This window comes from Hemiscyllium ocellatum, chromosome 19 (assembly GCF_020745735.1).
Source record: "Hemiscyllium ocellatum isolate sHemOce1 chromosome 19, sHemOce1.pat.X.cur, whole genome shotgun sequence".
Lineage (NCBI taxonomy): Eukaryota > Metazoa > Chordata > Chondrichthyes > Orectolobiformes > Hemiscylliidae > Hemiscyllium > Hemiscyllium ocellatum.
Window position 1 is genome coordinate 26,072,626 of NC_083419.1, and position 18,497 is coordinate 26,091,122.

General features: G+C 38.6%; 1 protein-coding gene across 1 annotated transcript in view; it reads right to left on the minus strand.

Moving 5' to 3' along the window:
* otogl (otogelin-like) overlaps window positions 1-18,497 on the minus strand; it is a 206,216-nt gene that overhangs the window by 89,462 nt on the left and 98,257 nt on the right. Inside the window, exons 25-28 of the mRNA XM_060840058.1 lie at window positions 14,945-15,061; window positions 10,198-10,354; window positions 9,138-9,164; window positions 7,243-7,410 (exon numbers count right to left, since the gene is read on the minus strand). Of these exons, the coding sequence (XP_060696041.1) occupies window positions 7,243-7,410; window positions 9,138-9,164; window positions 10,198-10,354; window positions 14,945-15,061 (469 nt within the window). The remainder of the gene's footprint in view (window positions 1-7,242; window positions 7,411-9,137; window positions 9,165-10,197; window positions 10,355-14,944; window positions 15,062-18,497) is intronic.

The following is an 18,497-nucleotide window of genomic DNA, read 5'->3' on the forward strand; positions in this document are numbered from 1 at the left end:
GCACAGTGGCTTGCACTGCTGCCTCACAGTACCAGGGGCCTGAGTTCATTGCCAGCCTCAGATGACTGTGTGGGATTTGCACATTCTCCCCACGTCTACATGGGCTTTCTCTCGGTGTTCCGGTTTCCTCCCACAGTCCACAGATGTACAGGACAAATGAATTGCTAAATTGCCCATAGTGTCCAGAGATATATAGTTTAAGTGAATTAGCCATGGGTAATGCAGGGATAGGGTAAGGGGCTAGGTCTGGATGGGGTGATCTTCAGAGGGTCAGTGTGGAATCGATGGGCTGAGTGACCTAATTCTGCACTGTAGGGATTATGTGATTCTTTACTCCTCAGAGATTTGGGTGCTCAGTCACTGAGCATAATCAAGGCTTGTCTTTAAAGAAATCAAAGAGAATGGAGATCAAGTAGAAAAATGGAATTAGGTTGGGGCTCACCCATGACTTTATGGATTTACAAAAGGGAAATCATGTAGACAAATCTACAGGAATTCTTCAAAGATATAATCAGTAGAAATGATAAAGGGAAGCCAGTGAATGTGGTTCATTTGGAATTTCAGAAGGTTTTCAACAAAGTCCCACAAAAATGAATAGTGTGTAAAAATAAAGCTGCTAGTGTTTAAGTATAGATAGAAAACTGGTTGGCAGAGAGGAAATAAGCAGTAAGAATACATGAGTCTTTTTCCAAATAGCAGGCAGTAGGTTGCGATAGGAATCAGTGCTCAGACCAACTATTCACAATATATGTTAACGTTTTAGATGAGGGAACTAAATATAATATCCCAAAATTTGCATACAATACAAAGCTGGGTGAGAGGATGAGCTGTGAAGAGGATGTAGAGATGTTTCAGTGTGATTTAGAGAAGCTGAGTGAGTGGGCAAATGTATGGTACATGCATATGGAAAAATGTTGAGTTATCCACTTTGGGAGCAAAAATACAAAGGCAGTTTATTATCTGAAATTGACCAAGGGGAATGTGCAATGAGACCTGTGTGTCTTCATACACCAGTCACTGAAAGTAAGGATGCACATGCAGTAGGTGGTCAAGTAGACAAGTGGTATATTGGCTTTCATTGCAACAGGATTTGAGTAAAGGAGCAGGAATATCTTGCAGCAATTTCACAGGCCCTGGTGAGACCACACCCGGAATATTGCACATAGTTTTGGCCTCATTATCTGAGGAAAGATGTTTTGGGTATGAAGGGAATGATTCCTGAAAATAGCAGGTCTGACATAAGCAGAATAGTTGAATCGGTTAGGATTGTATTCAGCAGAGTTTAGAAGAACGGGGGAGTCCTCATAGAAACCTATAAAATTCTAACAGGACTAGACAGGCCCAATGCAGGATAGATGTTCCCTCTGACAGTGGAGTCCAGAATCAGAGGCCACAGTCTAAGGATATGGGATAAACTATTCAGAACTGAGATGAATAGAAAAAGCCAGAGAGTGGTGAACCTGTGAAATTTGTTCCCACAGAAAGCAGATGAAACTAGGACATTGTGTGATTTTAAAGGAGTTTGAAATAGCGTTTGGGGCTGAAGGTATCAAAAAATATTGGGGAAAATTAGGAACAGGTTACTGAATTGAATGATTAGCCATTGATCATAATGAATGGAGAAGCGTGCTTCAGGGGGCTACTCCTACTATTCTTTCTACGTTTTCTATGTTTTAATGTTTATCAAATGGCAGTGGGCCAATGGTTTACTCTTGCTCCTATTGCCCTGTTTTCTCAAGCTCACGTTGTCATGGAGGTTGAAGATTGAAGATGTGATCTCAAAGTAGATGACACCATTTAAGGCATCATCAACTCCCTGGTTCTCTTTCTTCAATCTATGTTACACAAAAACTAAAGTATGACTGGATCATTTAACAATTATGTTATATTTCAGATAGTTATGTTCAGAAAGTAAGATGAACATGAACATTTAGTACTGCTGGTTCAACCTAACCTCATTGAAAATAGATTGTTGATTTCATCATCAGATTACAGATTTAGCTATTTGATTTTTGCTTTGCAGTCCTTAATAAATAACAAGCAGCTACTTCCAGGAACAGCAAAGCTCATACAGCACTCATCAGAACAAAAGAGGCAGCTTTTTCAGAAATAAAATATCTGCTCAATGCAACCAAGAATTCTGTTCAACCTTTTCATATAACATTGCCAAACGCTGCAAGTTGGTTTGTATCAGTTATTTAAAATCAATTTATGCCAACTGCCAATGGGCTATGTTAAGCTTGTCTCAATCCAATTTTTCAAAAAACACCAGCAATCAGCTTCAAAAGCTCAGAACATTTAAGTTATATTTGTGTTTGTATTTTTTACTTAGGACCATAAGAAATAGGAGCAGAAGTAGTCCATTCAGCCCATCAAGTCTGCTCCACCATTCAATGAGATCATGGCTGATTTGATAATCCACAACCTCACTTTCTTGCCTTTTTCCCATAATCCCTTGCTGATTAAAAACGTGTCAATTCAGCCTTAAATATACTTTATGACCCAGCCTTAACCCAGCCCTCTATGGTAAAGAACATTACCAATTCACTGGGCCATGTGAGAAGAAATTCACTGTTAGCCTTTTCTGAATTGGTGGAATGAAAGGTTTTAAATACTATTCAGTAGTGGTGTAGTGGCAATGGCTGTGGACTTGGAATCTAGAGCTACAGACGAATGCTTTTGGATCATGGCTTCAAATCTTACCATGATAGATGATTAAGTTTGAATTTAATAAAATCTAGAATTAAATCCCCCGTAACCTAAGGATAATCATGTAGCCATTGTTGATTGGAATGAAAACAAAATCTTGTTCATTAATTTTAAAACGAAAAAAATTGCTATCTGGCTTCCATGTGATTCCAGACCTGCAGCAATGTGGTTGCTTCTTAACTATCTTCTATGGCCTATGAAGCTAATATTTCAAAAGCAGTTACAGAGAAGCAACAAATGCCACCCTTGCCAGAAATGCCTACATCCCATAGAAGAATCAAATTAAGCAGGTCCATGGAAAATGCTTGAGCAATGCTTAAAGTCAAAAAATAATATTTGTATCCTTGATCCCTTAGCTACTCTATTACTGCCTGGTCAATATTTCTGTTTCTGCAAACATATTGATGTTGAGTGGGAATCCGTTTGGCTTTATTGAGTCTTGCATACTCTTATTTCACAATTTCTAACTATAGACTTGATGGGTTTTTTTTAGGTGAAAGGAATTACAAGTTACAGAGACAGGGTCAAAAGAGATCATGTGAATGGGAATGACCTGGTGTGGAGCGTAAGCACAAACCTAGACAGGTTTGACTGATTAGTTTCTCCCTACATTGTCAATATTATGTAATCTAGTAAATCAAGCAAACATCATTGTTCTGTCTCACATGCTGCTTTCAAATGTATCAGCCTATACCTATACACAAATCAAAAATGTGTTTAGGGGTAAGGAATTGTAATTTAAGAAATAGGTTTGACATTGAGAAGTTTATAGAGTATTTCATGGATCAAGAGCTCAGTTTAGATATAATAGAAGGAGCTCATTTGGCTAAAATGAACACTGTCTATTGGTTCTTGCTTATCCCTATAATCTCTGTGCCAACAGACGTACAGTGATTCATGGTCAAGCACCATCTTGATTTTAAAGTTCTTATCCTTGCGTTTGAATCCCTCTATGGCCTCATCCCTCAGTTTTTCCATAATTTCTTCCAGCATCCCAACCCGCTAAGATCCCTGCACTCCTTTAACTCAGGCCTCAATTTAAATCATTCCCAGTTTCAATTCACTGGTAGCCATGCCTTCAATGACTTACACTTCAAGGTCTGAAATATCCTGCCTCCACTCACCACCTTCAAGATGCTCCTTAAAACCTATCAGTTTGACCAATGTACCAATATTTCCTTTTGTAGCTCAGATTTCATTTTATAATGGCCCTGTGAAGTTTTTGTTGATGCCACTGGAAGGACCAAGATCTTGTCCATATGATGGTTGTGGCTTATTCTGTCAATGCTATAATGATGGTCATTAGGCAGAGGGGCTACCCATTTATTACTTTAGAGAGAAGACAGACAGATCGAGTGGCATCTTAGCAAAGAGCTTTATTGGATTTGTGGAATTTAGACACTGTGGGTGTACCTACACCACATGGATCATAGCATTTCAATAAGAACTCTCACCACTGCCTTCTCAAGGGCAATTAGGGATAGTCAATAAATGCTGCCAAGCCAGAAATGCCCACAATGCATGGACAAAAATATACCTAAAAGATATGGATGCTTGAAGGAGCCCTTTTGGTCTCTTCAGGGTCCTATGAAACATAGGCTGAGAAGGCAAACTGGAAGTTATCAGTTTCCATACTCAGCTTTAATTAAGAAATCATCTTCCAGATGAAAGTTCTTCCAAGAATTTCCTCTCTTTTGTCCATATTTAATCAATCCATCCCCTACCAAGCCCATAAATTAGATTGTTGAGCATCAGTAATTGACATATGGAAAGCGGCAATCTCTATTTAGTTACGGAGGATATGTTTGGGGACAGTTTATTTATGGATATAAGTTTGCTCATGGAGCTGGAAGGTTCAGTTTCAGATGGACAAACACTACATTGGACAAACGGGCAGAAAACTAGTCACCAGGATACATGAACATCAACTAGCCATAAAAAGGCATGACCCACTCTCACTAGTATCTTTACATACAGATGAGGAAGGACACCACTTCGACTGGGACAACACATTCATCCTAGGAAAGCCAAACAGAGACACAAGTGAGAATTCCTAGAAACATGGCATTCCAACTGGAACTCTATCAACAAACACATTGACTTGGATCCCATTTAGTACCCTCTAAGAAAAAGAAGAGGAAATGACATCACCACAGGAAATGACACAATCAACCCAAGGAAACCTAAACTCAAATTAAAAGTAGGTCATACAACCAATGCTTCATCCGGAGGCTCACTGATGATGTTACCTAGTCTGGTTATGAAACGTCTGAAACTGAACCTTCCAGCTCAGTGAGCAAACCTACATCCAGAACCTCAACCTAAGCTACAAATCTTCTCAAAACTCACTAAGTTTTATTTGTGGTTGACATTTACTTGTTGAAGACTCAAAATTAGCAAGGACACTGCAAGTAAGAAAGAACTAATTTATATACAACAGCCTTCAAAGTCTGTAAATATAACAAAATAGCTCACAATCAATTATGTTTAAATTGCATAATTATTTTGTAATATAACATGCCTAAACAAGATCTTGCAAACGGGAAATGATTGATGATTAGTTAATCTATTTTTACCGAAATTAATTGACAGATAATTATTGACCATGAAAATTCCTTGCTGTTCTTCAAAATGCCATTGGATAATTTAGCGCCTCAACATTAAAATGCAATCTTGCTTCACTATCCCATTGGAAAGAAGGTATTTCTGACAATGTAGTACTTCCTCAGTACTGAAGTGCTCTATCAGTCTAGATTCCTTATTAACAAGCTTTTATAAGGCAAGACTGATATCACTGGCTCAGAGTGACACATGAAGTTGGGGATGGAATACAGGAGACTGGACTGTTGTTAGATCTCAAAAGTACACTTCAGAAGGAGAGATGTTACCTTTTAGGACATTGACTGTGTCCCCCTTAATTGGCATGGAGGCAGGTTGCCTGCCCAGTCAAGAAAGACAGATAGATGTTAAAAGTGGATAACAAATCAGATATTTCCAGATTGAGAGCAGCAACAGGTGCAGTAAAGGGCAAGTAACTGAGAGAACATTTCAACATGAAGGGCTCTCTTACCAGCATTTTAAAAACCCAAATACATAATGAAAAATAAAAGTCAGGCCTCCACTATAATGGATTTGGATTTGGGGGTCATGTTGTAAATATCCATTTACAAGGATGCCTTTGGCTAGACCTGCATCCAGGCAGGCAAGGAAAGATGGAGCATATCCTGCCCAGAGCACTGTCCTCTCCAACCTATCAATGGGTGCATCCAGGAATTTCAATTGCCTCCTGTAGTAATGAGGTCAGCCAGGTGGATCTCATAGAATATGTTCCCTATTGGGGCTATTAATCTGTTCTAATCAGGGAGCCCTGGCTGACAGATATAAGCAGGAGTGTTGGCCAAACTGGCCATAAACAGGTCCAGGCAGCGGGCTGTGGAGGGGGTCGTGAGGGCCGACTGCCTGCCCCTCTTCCACGGTTATGTTAGAGCCCGGGTGTCCTTGGAGAGGGAGCACGCGGTGTCCACCAACATCCTGGAGTTGTTCAGGGAGAGATGGGCGCCGCAGGGAATGGAGTGCAGAATTTCCCCCTCCAACTCTATTTTGATTTAGTCCCTGCCCTCCCCTTCACTGTTTTGATCACGCAGCATTGCCCTTTGATGTGAAGGGCATTGCTTGTCACAGGCCACTCAGGTGTTTTCCTATTTTTCTGGTGGTGGAAATCAAATAAAGATTTGGGCACTTTGTGTCTCTCACTGCGTCTCACACCTGCACACACACACTATGGGTGCTAGGGGAAAAAATAAGCACTACCGCAGTTAGGCAGTAGTGTGGGGGTTAAAATAGAAAAAATAAATAGGAGTGTGCAAAAAAAAAGATAAATAAACAGGAGTGTTAGAGGTCCTCTGAATTCTGAGAGCTGGATCAGTGTCAAGGACGTATATATAAAGGCTGACTTGGTGGTGGGATACTGACCTCTGTGGAGTTATTTCACCTCTCTCCACGCTCCCCACCTCACTCCACAGCAGGTCAGGAAACTGGAAACCAGCAGGAAAATCCTAGTTAACCTCTTTTCACTGCCCCTTGCAAGAGTCTTAATTCAATGAATTAGTTGCCTGTCTCATGGCATTGAGCATGCCATGCTAGACCCAGGACAAACATGGTGTCTAAGAAGTGGGATAATCTGCATGATGAAGCTTACTTGGTGCTGAGAGGACTTATGCAAGTCACTTTCCCACACATCTTAAAGATATTATTGGCAGAACAAATACCTAAGGAGGACAACAATTTTAACGGAGGAAGCACATGGGTGAGTTATGGCTATTGGTCACCACTGGATATGACATTCCAGTGGAAAATTCTGCTCTGATTTCTAAATGTATCTTCATAACACCACAAAATAGCAAGTCTGACTCTATCTAGCTAAGTGTCGCTATGGATATATGTGCTAGATATAAACATGTACAGATTTGCAGCAAGATTTGGAATACTATGAACATCCACCGTATTTTCGCAAATAAGCTACTTGATACTCACTTGACTGCTTTGCCTTGTATAGTCCAGGTGTAATCATGAAATTCATTACAATATCCTGTCCAGCACTGTTTATTTGCAAAGGTACAATGTCCCCAGTGATCTTGTTGTTTGCAATAACAGTGTCATTGCATAAATAGTTAATGAGCATAAACGGTCCTTCTCCGAGATCTGAAAATATGAAAGAATGATTTGTGACTTTCCATCACTATATTGGTGGAGACAACTACATCTGAGAAAATAATACAGGAATTGCATAAAAAGATTAAATTTTTTCAGCTTTCCCATCCCATACAAGGAGCATAGTAGTTGAAGAACTGTGTGATGGAGCCAGCACTGCCTCCTTGTTTGCCTATAACTTATCTTCTCTGCCCAAAGTACTGCTGACCACCATCCTCCCTGGTAATACCATGTGCCAGCCATGTGTATTGTTATTGCTGTGGCTTTGCAGCAGAAACTGATGATATTCCATAACAACATGAGACACAACTCTTTACACAATTTCAATTAGTGACCTCCCTAACTACCATTTTACACAACTTTTCTTCCGTACAGTCAAAAAGTACCAGCAGAACTTTCCATGTTTTTCAGATGGGTGCTTTCTAGCAGCGTCACAATGACCCCAGAACCAGGAATATAGATTGGGGTCATTAGCAGGGGGAAGTAAATAGTGTGCAGCGGACGAAAATATCTGTCATCTCACATTGACACAATACACATATTTCTGCAGTGAAATATAAACAGAGTTTAGTCACTTTCATGATTAAAGAAAGACAAGGGGTGATACCGTGGCTCAGTGGTCAGCACTGTTGCCCCACAGACTCAGGGTTTGAATCCATCCTCAGATGACTGTCTGTGTGGAGTTTGTTTGCTCCCCCTGCACCTGCGAGGGTTTCCTGTCAGTCCAAAGGTGTGCAGGCTAGGTGGATTAGCCATGCTAAATTACCCATATTGTCCAGGGATATGCAGACTCAGCAGATTGGCCATAAGGAATGTAGTTTTAGAGGGATAGAGTAGGGGGTGGGATGCTGTTCGAAGGGTCAGTGTGCACTTAATGTGCCAAATGGCTTACTTCCACATTGCATGGATTCTATGAATTGCTGTGTTAATATTATTACCATGTTATTGAGAATTAACATTTAATATAGTTTCACCGGAACTTTATTGATCAAAATGGACACGAGACAAACATTTGTTTGTAACATTAGTCATAAAGCAATGCACAGCTGGATGACCAAGAGGAAAATCAGAGCATGTTTTCCATTAGCTTAAAATATAAATGTGGGCTCCAAAGTTTGCACAGCAAACTTACTCAAATAAATAACAGCCATATAATTCAGGAAAGTGCAAAGCTTAATCTTCAGTCTGTGCTGAATAAATACCAGCCATCAATGGAGATATTACCTATCGTTTCTACATTAAAACTCTTACTCCTAATGAGGATCAATGTTTTACATTGAGCAGGAAAAAGCACCACATATTGAAGACAAGCAAAAGCGAGAATTGAGCATTTTAGAGGAGCTCAGAGAAAGGTAGGTAAAGAGTTTTAAGCAGGCAATTGTAAACAGGAAAGTGGCAATTCAGAATTCACAAAGGAAATTCCAAAACTGCAATGTCTGAAGGACAGCATCAAGTGGAGAAAGCACAGAACACAGAAACATATTGCAATCATCATGTAAGAAATGTCCTAAGAAATCACCCAAACACAAAAGCACAATTGAATGATGGTGACGAAAAATGTCATAGGAACACAGTGTGACACCTACTGAACGTGTGGGCTATATACTTAACTTTTTAACTACATGGACATGCACTTGGCAAAAATTTATAATAATTCTTATATGTCACTGAAATTTAAAGAAAAAAGGTTCCCTATTTTGTTTAAATGCAGTACATACCTCGATTGTAATATTCACAGTCAACAGCTGAAAAATATCAAGAATGTCGAGTAAGTAAAAAATAATCAAAACATACATGTTGCAGTTAAGTGTTTATATCTCTTTAAATCAATCTGCCCTTTTTGTATGTGTGCATAAGTTAAAGATCAACATGTCCTAATCTATGAATTCTAATAATGATAAATATTATTCAAATCTACTTACAATGATTTACTTTAGAGACTCAGATTTCTGGCACACTTTGATTAAATTTTGACACATATGCGGGTTTCCTCCAGTTTCATCCCACAGCCAAAGATGTGCAGGTTAGGTCGATTGACCATAGGAAACTGCCCATAGTGTCCAGAGATGTGTGCGCTGGATAGATTGGCCATGGGAGCTACCTGGTTGTGGGGCTAGGTAGGGATGTGTGTCTGGTGAGGTGTTTTTTAGAGGGTCCTTGTGGACCTGATGGGCCAAATGGCCTGATTCACACTGTAGGGATTCTATATCTCCAATCTAATTTTACTTTGAATCTTATGATCTGTAACTTTTATGAATTCAATCCAGTGGAAGTTTATTGGAAGCAAAAATGGCTGTCCAAAGAACTAACTTTAATGTCATATATTATTCTGCAGTATGTATTCAACCAAAATCATGATTGCTATTCCTATGTTGAATTTCTGCCCTTCTTATTCCTCCATTTCAAGAAAAATCTTCAGTCAGCTAACTGCAGCAATAAAAGAAAAGATAAACTTTATTATCTCACAAAGCTAACTTGTATAATAGTATTATCTTATTATTGTCATTTTTATCATTGTTACCTTATTTATTGAGATGATTGCGATTAACATTATTCTAACGCTAGTAATGAAGCCAAAAATGGATGTTAGCTGGTTAAAATGATACCTTGCAGGCATTCCATTTCATAGATTTAAATTCAGTACTGCCTTCTAATTTGAAATTATATATTTTTTCATGATTGACTTTTTTTGTTATAATTCAATATTTTGAAGCATATTTTTTCAATGTAATATTTCTCAGGTACCATAGCTGAAATGTACATCATGGTAATACTCACGGCAAATACTGGGTGATCTCCAATTAATTGAGACTCCTTTTTGACAGCAGGTATGTGCATATGCTGCAACACTGGTACAAAAACATTCACAGTCTCCACCACGGTTACAGTTACACGTGTCTGTCAGACAATTTTTATAAAACCAGGTAACGTCGACCTGGAGAAAACCAGAAATGTTCATTGCTATCACAAATAAAATGATGTTATTAATGGCAAATTGTATCTCACACCAGTCCTAGAGTCCAAGTGAACACAGTAAAAAATGTAATTTGATGATGAGTATCAATTCTTGGACATTGTCCAAAATCCCAAAATGTGGCCCCTTCTTGAGTGCTTTAAACCCAGCTGAAACCCACAAACCTTTATTGGCTTCACTCATTATTTATTACATGGGGGAAAATAATAATGTTTTTTAAATCTCAGAACTTCTTTTAAATGACACAGCACTGCCATCTAGAGGTATTTAATAGCCAAAATATTTTACAAAACCAGGTGAGACAACACATTATATATGTTACTTTGTTCGGTTTAACAGATAATTATGATAAGCAGTACATTAAGCAAGCTAGAAATCACTCTGCAGATTACAATATATTATAATTTTGTTTCAACTGCATAGTATAGGCAGACCCTGAAGTAACTTTCATGTCACAATGCAAGGGACAAACAATAACCATCGACGGTGGGAGAAAATCTAAGCATTTGCCCTTGATATTCAGTGGTGCTACTACAGATGAGTTCAAAATATTCAACATCCTTGGGGGCACCATTGACTAGAAGCATAAGGCCATTAAAACAGAAAAAAGGAAGAGAAGGCCGTTCAGTCCAGTTCCTTCACAGAGGAGCTTTTCCCTGTTGACAAAACTAGTTACGCCATAACACGATCTGGGGGATGCTTAATCTCATGAATGTCCATCAGAGAAGACAACTGGTCCAATAGAAAAAGTACTTTATCCCTTGCAGTACGCTGAACCTTTAGATCAAGCTATTTCTTCTTATCCTGAATTTGTGGACATTGGTTTGGCTTCCATGGAGTCATTTACAGTTTAACTTAATTTTGTTGAAGTAAATCTTAATTCTCAAACTGCTGACATGTCTGTGTTGAAGTATGTAAGCTCTTTATTCCAACTATTTAACCGCAGTTGATTTCTTCCTTCACCCTATCTGAATGTCTTCAGGGTGAACCACACATGTTCACATCCTAAGTTATGGTGCTAGAGGATTGCATAACAATATCTCTGCCACTTGCATGAATAAGGCAAAGGGTTGAAATGTTGTTTGTGAACTTGTGTCAGCTTATCATCCATATCAGAAACAAATCTGCAATATCAAATTATTCCCCAGATAGTTGTGCCGGCTGCATACCTTCAGTTAAAGGTTCTTTTCTGGGGTCAAGCAAGTTGTTCTGTTCATTCTTGTTCTCAGTATTTGCTTCTACTGCAAAAAAATGCTGATTTTTGTCTTTTGATCTACTTCAGTGATAATTGGAGTATTTGTCAGACCTGTATAATTGCAGATTTTGCAGTGAGCTGTAAGATCTTTAAGTTATGTTGAGATCTCTCACCACCAAACCACCGACTAGTCCTGATTGTATATCTGGCAATGCCCATGTGTTCCTGGTATATTCTTTCCAAAATGTTTTCCAAAAGGGAAGCAAATGAACTAATCTCCAGGCATATACAAGTAAGTGGCCTATGATTTTGAAATGATGTTAATGCTCAATGCATGTTTTCTTGGTAAACTTACTGCACCTTTGTTCTGGCCTTCATTCAACCCAATACTGGCGAATAGCAGCTCACTATCAGTCACTCCTTTTCTCCTTGACTAATTTGCTTTAGTCTCTTTTGGCTTGCTGGCCATTGCTATCTCTCAAACACTAATTTTATGTCATTGTGGGTAATTGCAATGAATTATTTCATCTTTTTGGGTTCTGCAAATAATTGAGAAAACCAAATGAAACCTACTAGTTTGCTCTTTCCTCACTTGCTGACAATAGTTTGTTCCTGGACTAGTTGTTCCTTTGGAACTCCTTCTGCCATCTCAAGGATGCTGGGGTCAAGACATTTGCATGTTCAAGTGTGACAAGCATAGATGTGTATACATTGTCAACTCTGCACTCTGGAAAGTATATTATGAGTATCATATCTATAATCTTGAGAGTTATTCTAACTGGACCATGGAATTTCACCTCTGCAGGATGTCATTTCTGTTCCTTTGGTCATGGAATTTCATCTGACAAAACAGTGATGCTCGTCTGTTTTAAGCTCAAAATAAATGAGCTTTCCATTGACTTTAAAAAGGTCACTCAAACTCAAGTTGCTTGAATTCACGATTTCACTTAGGAATGCTATGGGGTTTTGTTTTAACAGTAATGGTTGCCTTACATTGTCTTTGTACAAGTAAGCATTTGGCTTTCTATTGCTTTGAAAATGGGTTCTACTTCTGGCATTGACCTATAGTTGTAGATGTAACATTCTTTTGTAGTAACCAGTCACTGTTTGTGCCCAGGAGACATTTTTTGTTCCAAAGCAATGACACTAACTGTTAGTATCCAATGTTTGGCTTACTTTCATGTTAGCTTGTCACGTATGACTGTAGAATATTTATACCTTATGAAGTCAACAGATTCTGTTGCAATCCAGTGATAAGGTTGTCCATTGTCTCTCAGAATTTGTCTGGGAGTTTTCCGAATTCCAGCTTCTAACACAATTTAAATAGCTGTCACCAAAACCTAATTCTTCCTTGACCATAATAAATCTGACAAAGATTCATTGGTAATTCCAACAACAATCTTTTTCTTTTCAATTCAAGCTCCATAGCAACGGTTTTTCTTCTAATTTGGTAATTATGTATTCTTCTGGATGCTGAGATGCTCTGATAAATCTTGCTCTTCTGAAAATTTTGCTCACAAATTAACTATAAAAAGCTGCTTGAACATCTTCAAAGGCATTTATACCTTCTTTTATATTTTGGTGACTTATAACATTATCAACTGAAGGTGCTATTGAATATAATAAGGTATTTATTTGTTCACCTTGAGATTTATAATATAATTTGGAAACAACTTGATGTCTCAAATACTGCTTTTCCAGCATGTCCAATAATTTTTTCACAGGCAAAAGGAGCACTTTCATACCTTTCACACCCAATTACATTATGCACATTGCTTTCTCCAAATTTTGAAAAAATTGTATGCAGCCATCGTAAATCTTCCCACCGAATCTGCTGTTTAATTTCTATGTCTCTTTCATGGCCTTAAAATTTTTCTATCTTCTTCTGTCAGACTCTGACTTCTCAATCTTTTAAATTGCTCTTTAATAATTTTAAACCTGCTCCCTAATGGTGCCAATGCAGCATTAATTAATTTAATAGTGTTCAATTTCATGGTTATAGCCTTGCCTCATAGTGCCCCTCACTATGGCAGCAACACACATCATGTATGTATACCCTATTTAACTTCCATCTTTCGTATTTTGGTCTTTCACACTACTCACGTTGAGGTTTCTATCTGTTCACTTTATTCACAGATATCTGAAACTGTTGTCACAATACATACCATCTCTACAATGCACGAGGCAAACTCATCACATTTCCTTCAATAGCATCATCCTCTAGCACTTAGAAAGAAACAAGTTCAGCGAGGATAATGGAAAGTAACTTCCCTTCCAAGTCACATATCCTAACTTGGAAATATTTTATCAATTCTTCACTGTCTCTTGGTTAAAATCCTGAAACTCTTTCCCCAAAAGCACTGTGAGGGCACCTACAACATAAAATGTTGCTCACCATCAACTCCTTAAGAGAACTTAATGATAGCGAAGGAAATGCTAGCCTTATCAGTTGCATGAACAATTAAAAAGAGGCTCCTGTGCCAGAACCAGCGAAATTAAAAAGCTCACCATTCAGGATTGGCAGGCAATCACTGTTAAGGTACAGTATGATAGAGCTCAGTTACAGCCCTTACACAACAATCACTCTTGGTTCCTACAAACTTAACATTGGTCGTATAGTGAGGTAACTAATGGGATTTACTCTAAACATACACTCTGCTGAAATGCTAAATTCCTTGTACCCTTTTTGATGAACTGCCTGTTAACTTTCTTTGAGCCGATGAGGTCAGATATCAATAATGATTCAGAGAACCTTGTACTGCCAGGGGCAAGTGAGGCAGACACCAATACCCAGTTCGTACTTGAGGTGTTATTCAATGACCATATTTTATGGTTGTGTTATTTTCAATTTGTTTCACTATTTTTAATAAGCTAGCTTGGTACAATCGGTTCTGCTTTAACACAGGAGTTCTGTCCTTGTGCAATCCTGTGTTATAAGAAAATCCCATAATAGCAGCACCATTTAAACTAATGGGGCTGGAATTGCATTATAACCAATACACACTCTAAAAGTTTCTGCTATAGAAACAGTGTCTCGAATTCGTCAATTGTGTTATAGCGAATTCGCATTAATGAAACACTCATTATAGCAGAACGACCTGTAGTTAAAACCCAAAATCGGCTGGAGAGTTTTATTCCACTGCTTTCAAAATCAAGAAACAGCTGATGAGACAAAGGGTAAGTGCAGCAGTGAAATATTTACATATTTTAAAATCTCTTTTTGTTGTCCCAAAATACGAATTCCACCCAAATACCACAGAAAGTGAAAAAAAAATTAGCCCTCGTGTACAAAGGTAGCACTGAAGCTGAGCCAAAAATATTGTGGAATGTGAAGAAAATGAAAATTATGTACCTACCACGTTATGACAAGGAGCAAAAACATCACTGTACAGAATAGCACACTCTCTCTTTGCAAATGGCTGCCTGATTAAGTCAGCTTCACATGGCCTGGTGATACCATTTCTACTCACACACTTGAATAAAGTGAAAATTAGAGAAAATGATTAATTGATGAATTATTTACCAACGTCTTAAATAGCTATAGGTTAACTAGCCATTACATTATAATAATTGGATACTTTCAAGGAAAACAGAGGTGTATCTGAGCAGATGCTAATCTGAACAGACAGCTATTCCAATTGAACCTCTAAAGTATGCCCAAAACCACCTCACACTCACTGGCAGAGAATGGAGTGTGTGGCAATTTTGGGAGCAGTCTCATGTTGCAAGAAATCTTAGATACTGTAATCACAATTATACGATGCCAGAAAAAGAAGAAAATAGCATTAGAGTTTAGAGAATCATTGTCACAGTGTCTTGCCTTTTTTATATTGAACTGATTTAGATTAGAAGTAACTTATAATGTAGTTATACGGTTGCTCCTGCAAATCTCTCTCCTGCACATGTGCTCATCCCACCACCACAGTTCATTGCTGCCACAGATGGTGTCCTTTCTTTTCTGATGTGCTGTCAAAAAAAAATCCAAGGCATCTCCCATCTTGAATTTGTCAATTTAAAATCCTCAAAGGTTGAAAAAGGCAGGATTTTCACAAGCAATCACTGCCAAACACGAGTTGGATGGAACTGGGAAACCATCTGGAAATAAGTGAGTTTTTATTCAACTGGAACATTTAAAGATTTACTTATCTAACTGTACTGCAGTTAAAGCCCATCTTAATTTCTCCGGTCAGTTTCCTGAACTCTGGGAAATCCATCTGCTTGATTTAAGTTTAGAGCCAGGTTAAAAGCAATTAAAATATTTCACGTGCATTTCCTTTTTTACACAACGAGTGGTTCATGTGTGGAATGAACTGCCAGGGAAATGATGAATGCAGATACAGTTGCATCATTTAACAGACGTTTGGATAGGTCTGTGAATAAGAACGCTTTGGAGGGATATGAGCTGAAACCAGGGAAGTGGGACTACTTTAGTTTAGGAAGATGATGGACGTGGACTCGGTGGACTGAAGGGTCTGTTTCCATGCTGAATGACTCTGTGACTGACCAATAAACAAAGCAGATTGGTGCAAAGAACAATATTTCAGGTTGGGGTGCTGGAAATACATTACCATTCCATCACTGTCGCTGGGTCAAATTACTGGAACCCCCTTCCTAACAGCATTGTCCATATCCCTACACCCCAAGGATTGCAGTGGTTCAAGAAGGCAGCTAACCTTCTTGAGGTAATAAAGAATGGGTGATAAATGTTAGAAGTTTTATTAAAGATGTTTTGGTAGGGCACTGAAATAAGTTCAGGATAATCAGGCAATAAACATGATTTTGTGAAAGGGAAATGATGTCAAATCAGTCTATTGATGTTCTTTGAAAAAATAGTACCTACTGGACAAAGGGAATCAGTGGATGTACTTTACTTAGATCACAACAAAGATTATTGCAGAAAGACTAAATAGGGTGGTCACAAAGACATTAAACTACTAAATGGTTGGAGGAAACTAATACAGTTTCAAAATTAGGTAACAGGGTAGAGAGTAAAGACAGTCGGGAAACCTAATTTAGGTATAGTAGGTAATGGATATAGGTTTGCTCACCAAGCTGGAAGGTTCATTTCTAGACGTTTCATCATCATACTAGATAACGTCATCAGTGATCATCCTTATGAAGCACTGGTAAGCATGGCCCACTTTCTATTTATGTGTTTAGGTTTCCTTGGGTCAGTGATGTCATTTCCTGTGTGATGCAATGTCCTGCGGTGATGTCATTTCATGTTCTTTTTCTCAAAGGGTGGTAAATGGAATCCGAGCCAATGTGTTTGTTATAGAGTTATGGCTTGAATGCCATGCTTCTAGAAATTCTTGTGCATGTCTCCGTTTGGCTTGTCTGAGGATGGATGAGTGGTACAGTCAAAGTGGTGTCCTTCCTCATCTATATATAAAGGTACTATTAAAAGTGGGTCATGTCTTTTTGTGGCTAGTTGATGTTCATGTATCCTGGTGCTTGTTACAGTTCTTGCAAGGTATTTATAAATGATATACATTTTGTTTGTTGTCTGTATTGGGTTTTACAAGTTCATTAGCTGCTGTTTTAATGTGTTGGTGGGATTGTCGACTATCATGATGCCAAGGGGCCTGAGTAGTCTGGCAGTCATTTCTAAGATGTGTTTGATGCAGGGGAGAGTGGCTAGGGTTTCTGAATGTGTTTTGTCTGCTTGTTTGGGTTTGTTGCTGAGAAATTGGCGAACAGTGTTCATTGGGTACTCGTTCCATTTGAATACACTGTGTAGGTGATTTTCCTCTGTTTTGCGTAGTTCCTCTGGGCTACAGTGTGTGGTGCCTCAATGAAATAATGTTCTAATGCAGCTTTGTTTGTGGGTATTGGGATGATTGCTTCTGTAGTCAGTATTTGGTCAGTATGTGTTGTTTTCCTCTCAACGTTAGTTTGAAGTTCCCCAATGGCTGTTTGCTCTAGTGCGACATCTAGGAATGGCAATTTGTTGTTGTTTTCCTCCTCTTTAGTGAATTTTATGCCAGTAAGGGTATTATTGATGGTCATGAAGGTTTCCTCTAATTTGCTTCGTTTAGTGATGACGAAGGTGTCATCCACGTGGTTGACCCAAGGTTTGGGTTGGATGGTTGGCAGAGCTATTTGTTCAAGTCTCTGCATTACTGCCTCTGCTAAGAAGCCTGATATCAGAGATCCCATGGGTGCTCCGTTGGTTTGTCTGTTGGTTTTGTTGTTGACGATGAAGTGGGTCCACTAGCTTGATGATACTGTCCTTGCTGATGAAGTTGGTGATGTTTGATGTAAGTTTGCGTTCGAGGTAGCAAGACTATGGGTCTGAGGGGGAGCTCCTGGTTTGTGAATTTTGGGTAATCCATAGAAGCGTGGTGTGTTGGATCCGACTGGTTTCATTTTTTGGAAGTCGGTCTTATATATTTCTCCAGATTTCTGACGTTTTTTGAGTAGGGCTGTGATTCAATTCTCTAGTTGTGGGGTCGGGTCTATCACCACATGTTCGTAAGTGTTGGTATCTGCAAGTAGTGCATTTGCTTTCTTAATGTAGTCTCTTTGATTTAAAATGACTGTCAAGTGCCCTTTTTTCTGCAGGTAGGATAACAATGTTTGATCTTTTTTTTAGTGTTTCTAGCACTTTCCTTTCTTGTGTACTGAGTATGTTTCCTTCCTTTTTCCTGCTTAATGCCAATGTGACTGCCAATCTGATAGTTTGCTGGGTTTCTTCTGTGAGTTGGTTGTCTTTCAGTGTGTTTCTAACACTGCTAAGAAATCGTTCTTGTCCGTATCCTGGAAGTTGCAATTTAATCCTCTTACTAATATGTTTTTTTCAGTGTCTGTTACGGTTTGGTCAGATCAGTTTTTATCCATGTTTCTGTGTTTTCCGTGTTATTATTTTGTGTAAGTTTCTCTAACTTTTTCTACAGGTCTAGTTTTTTT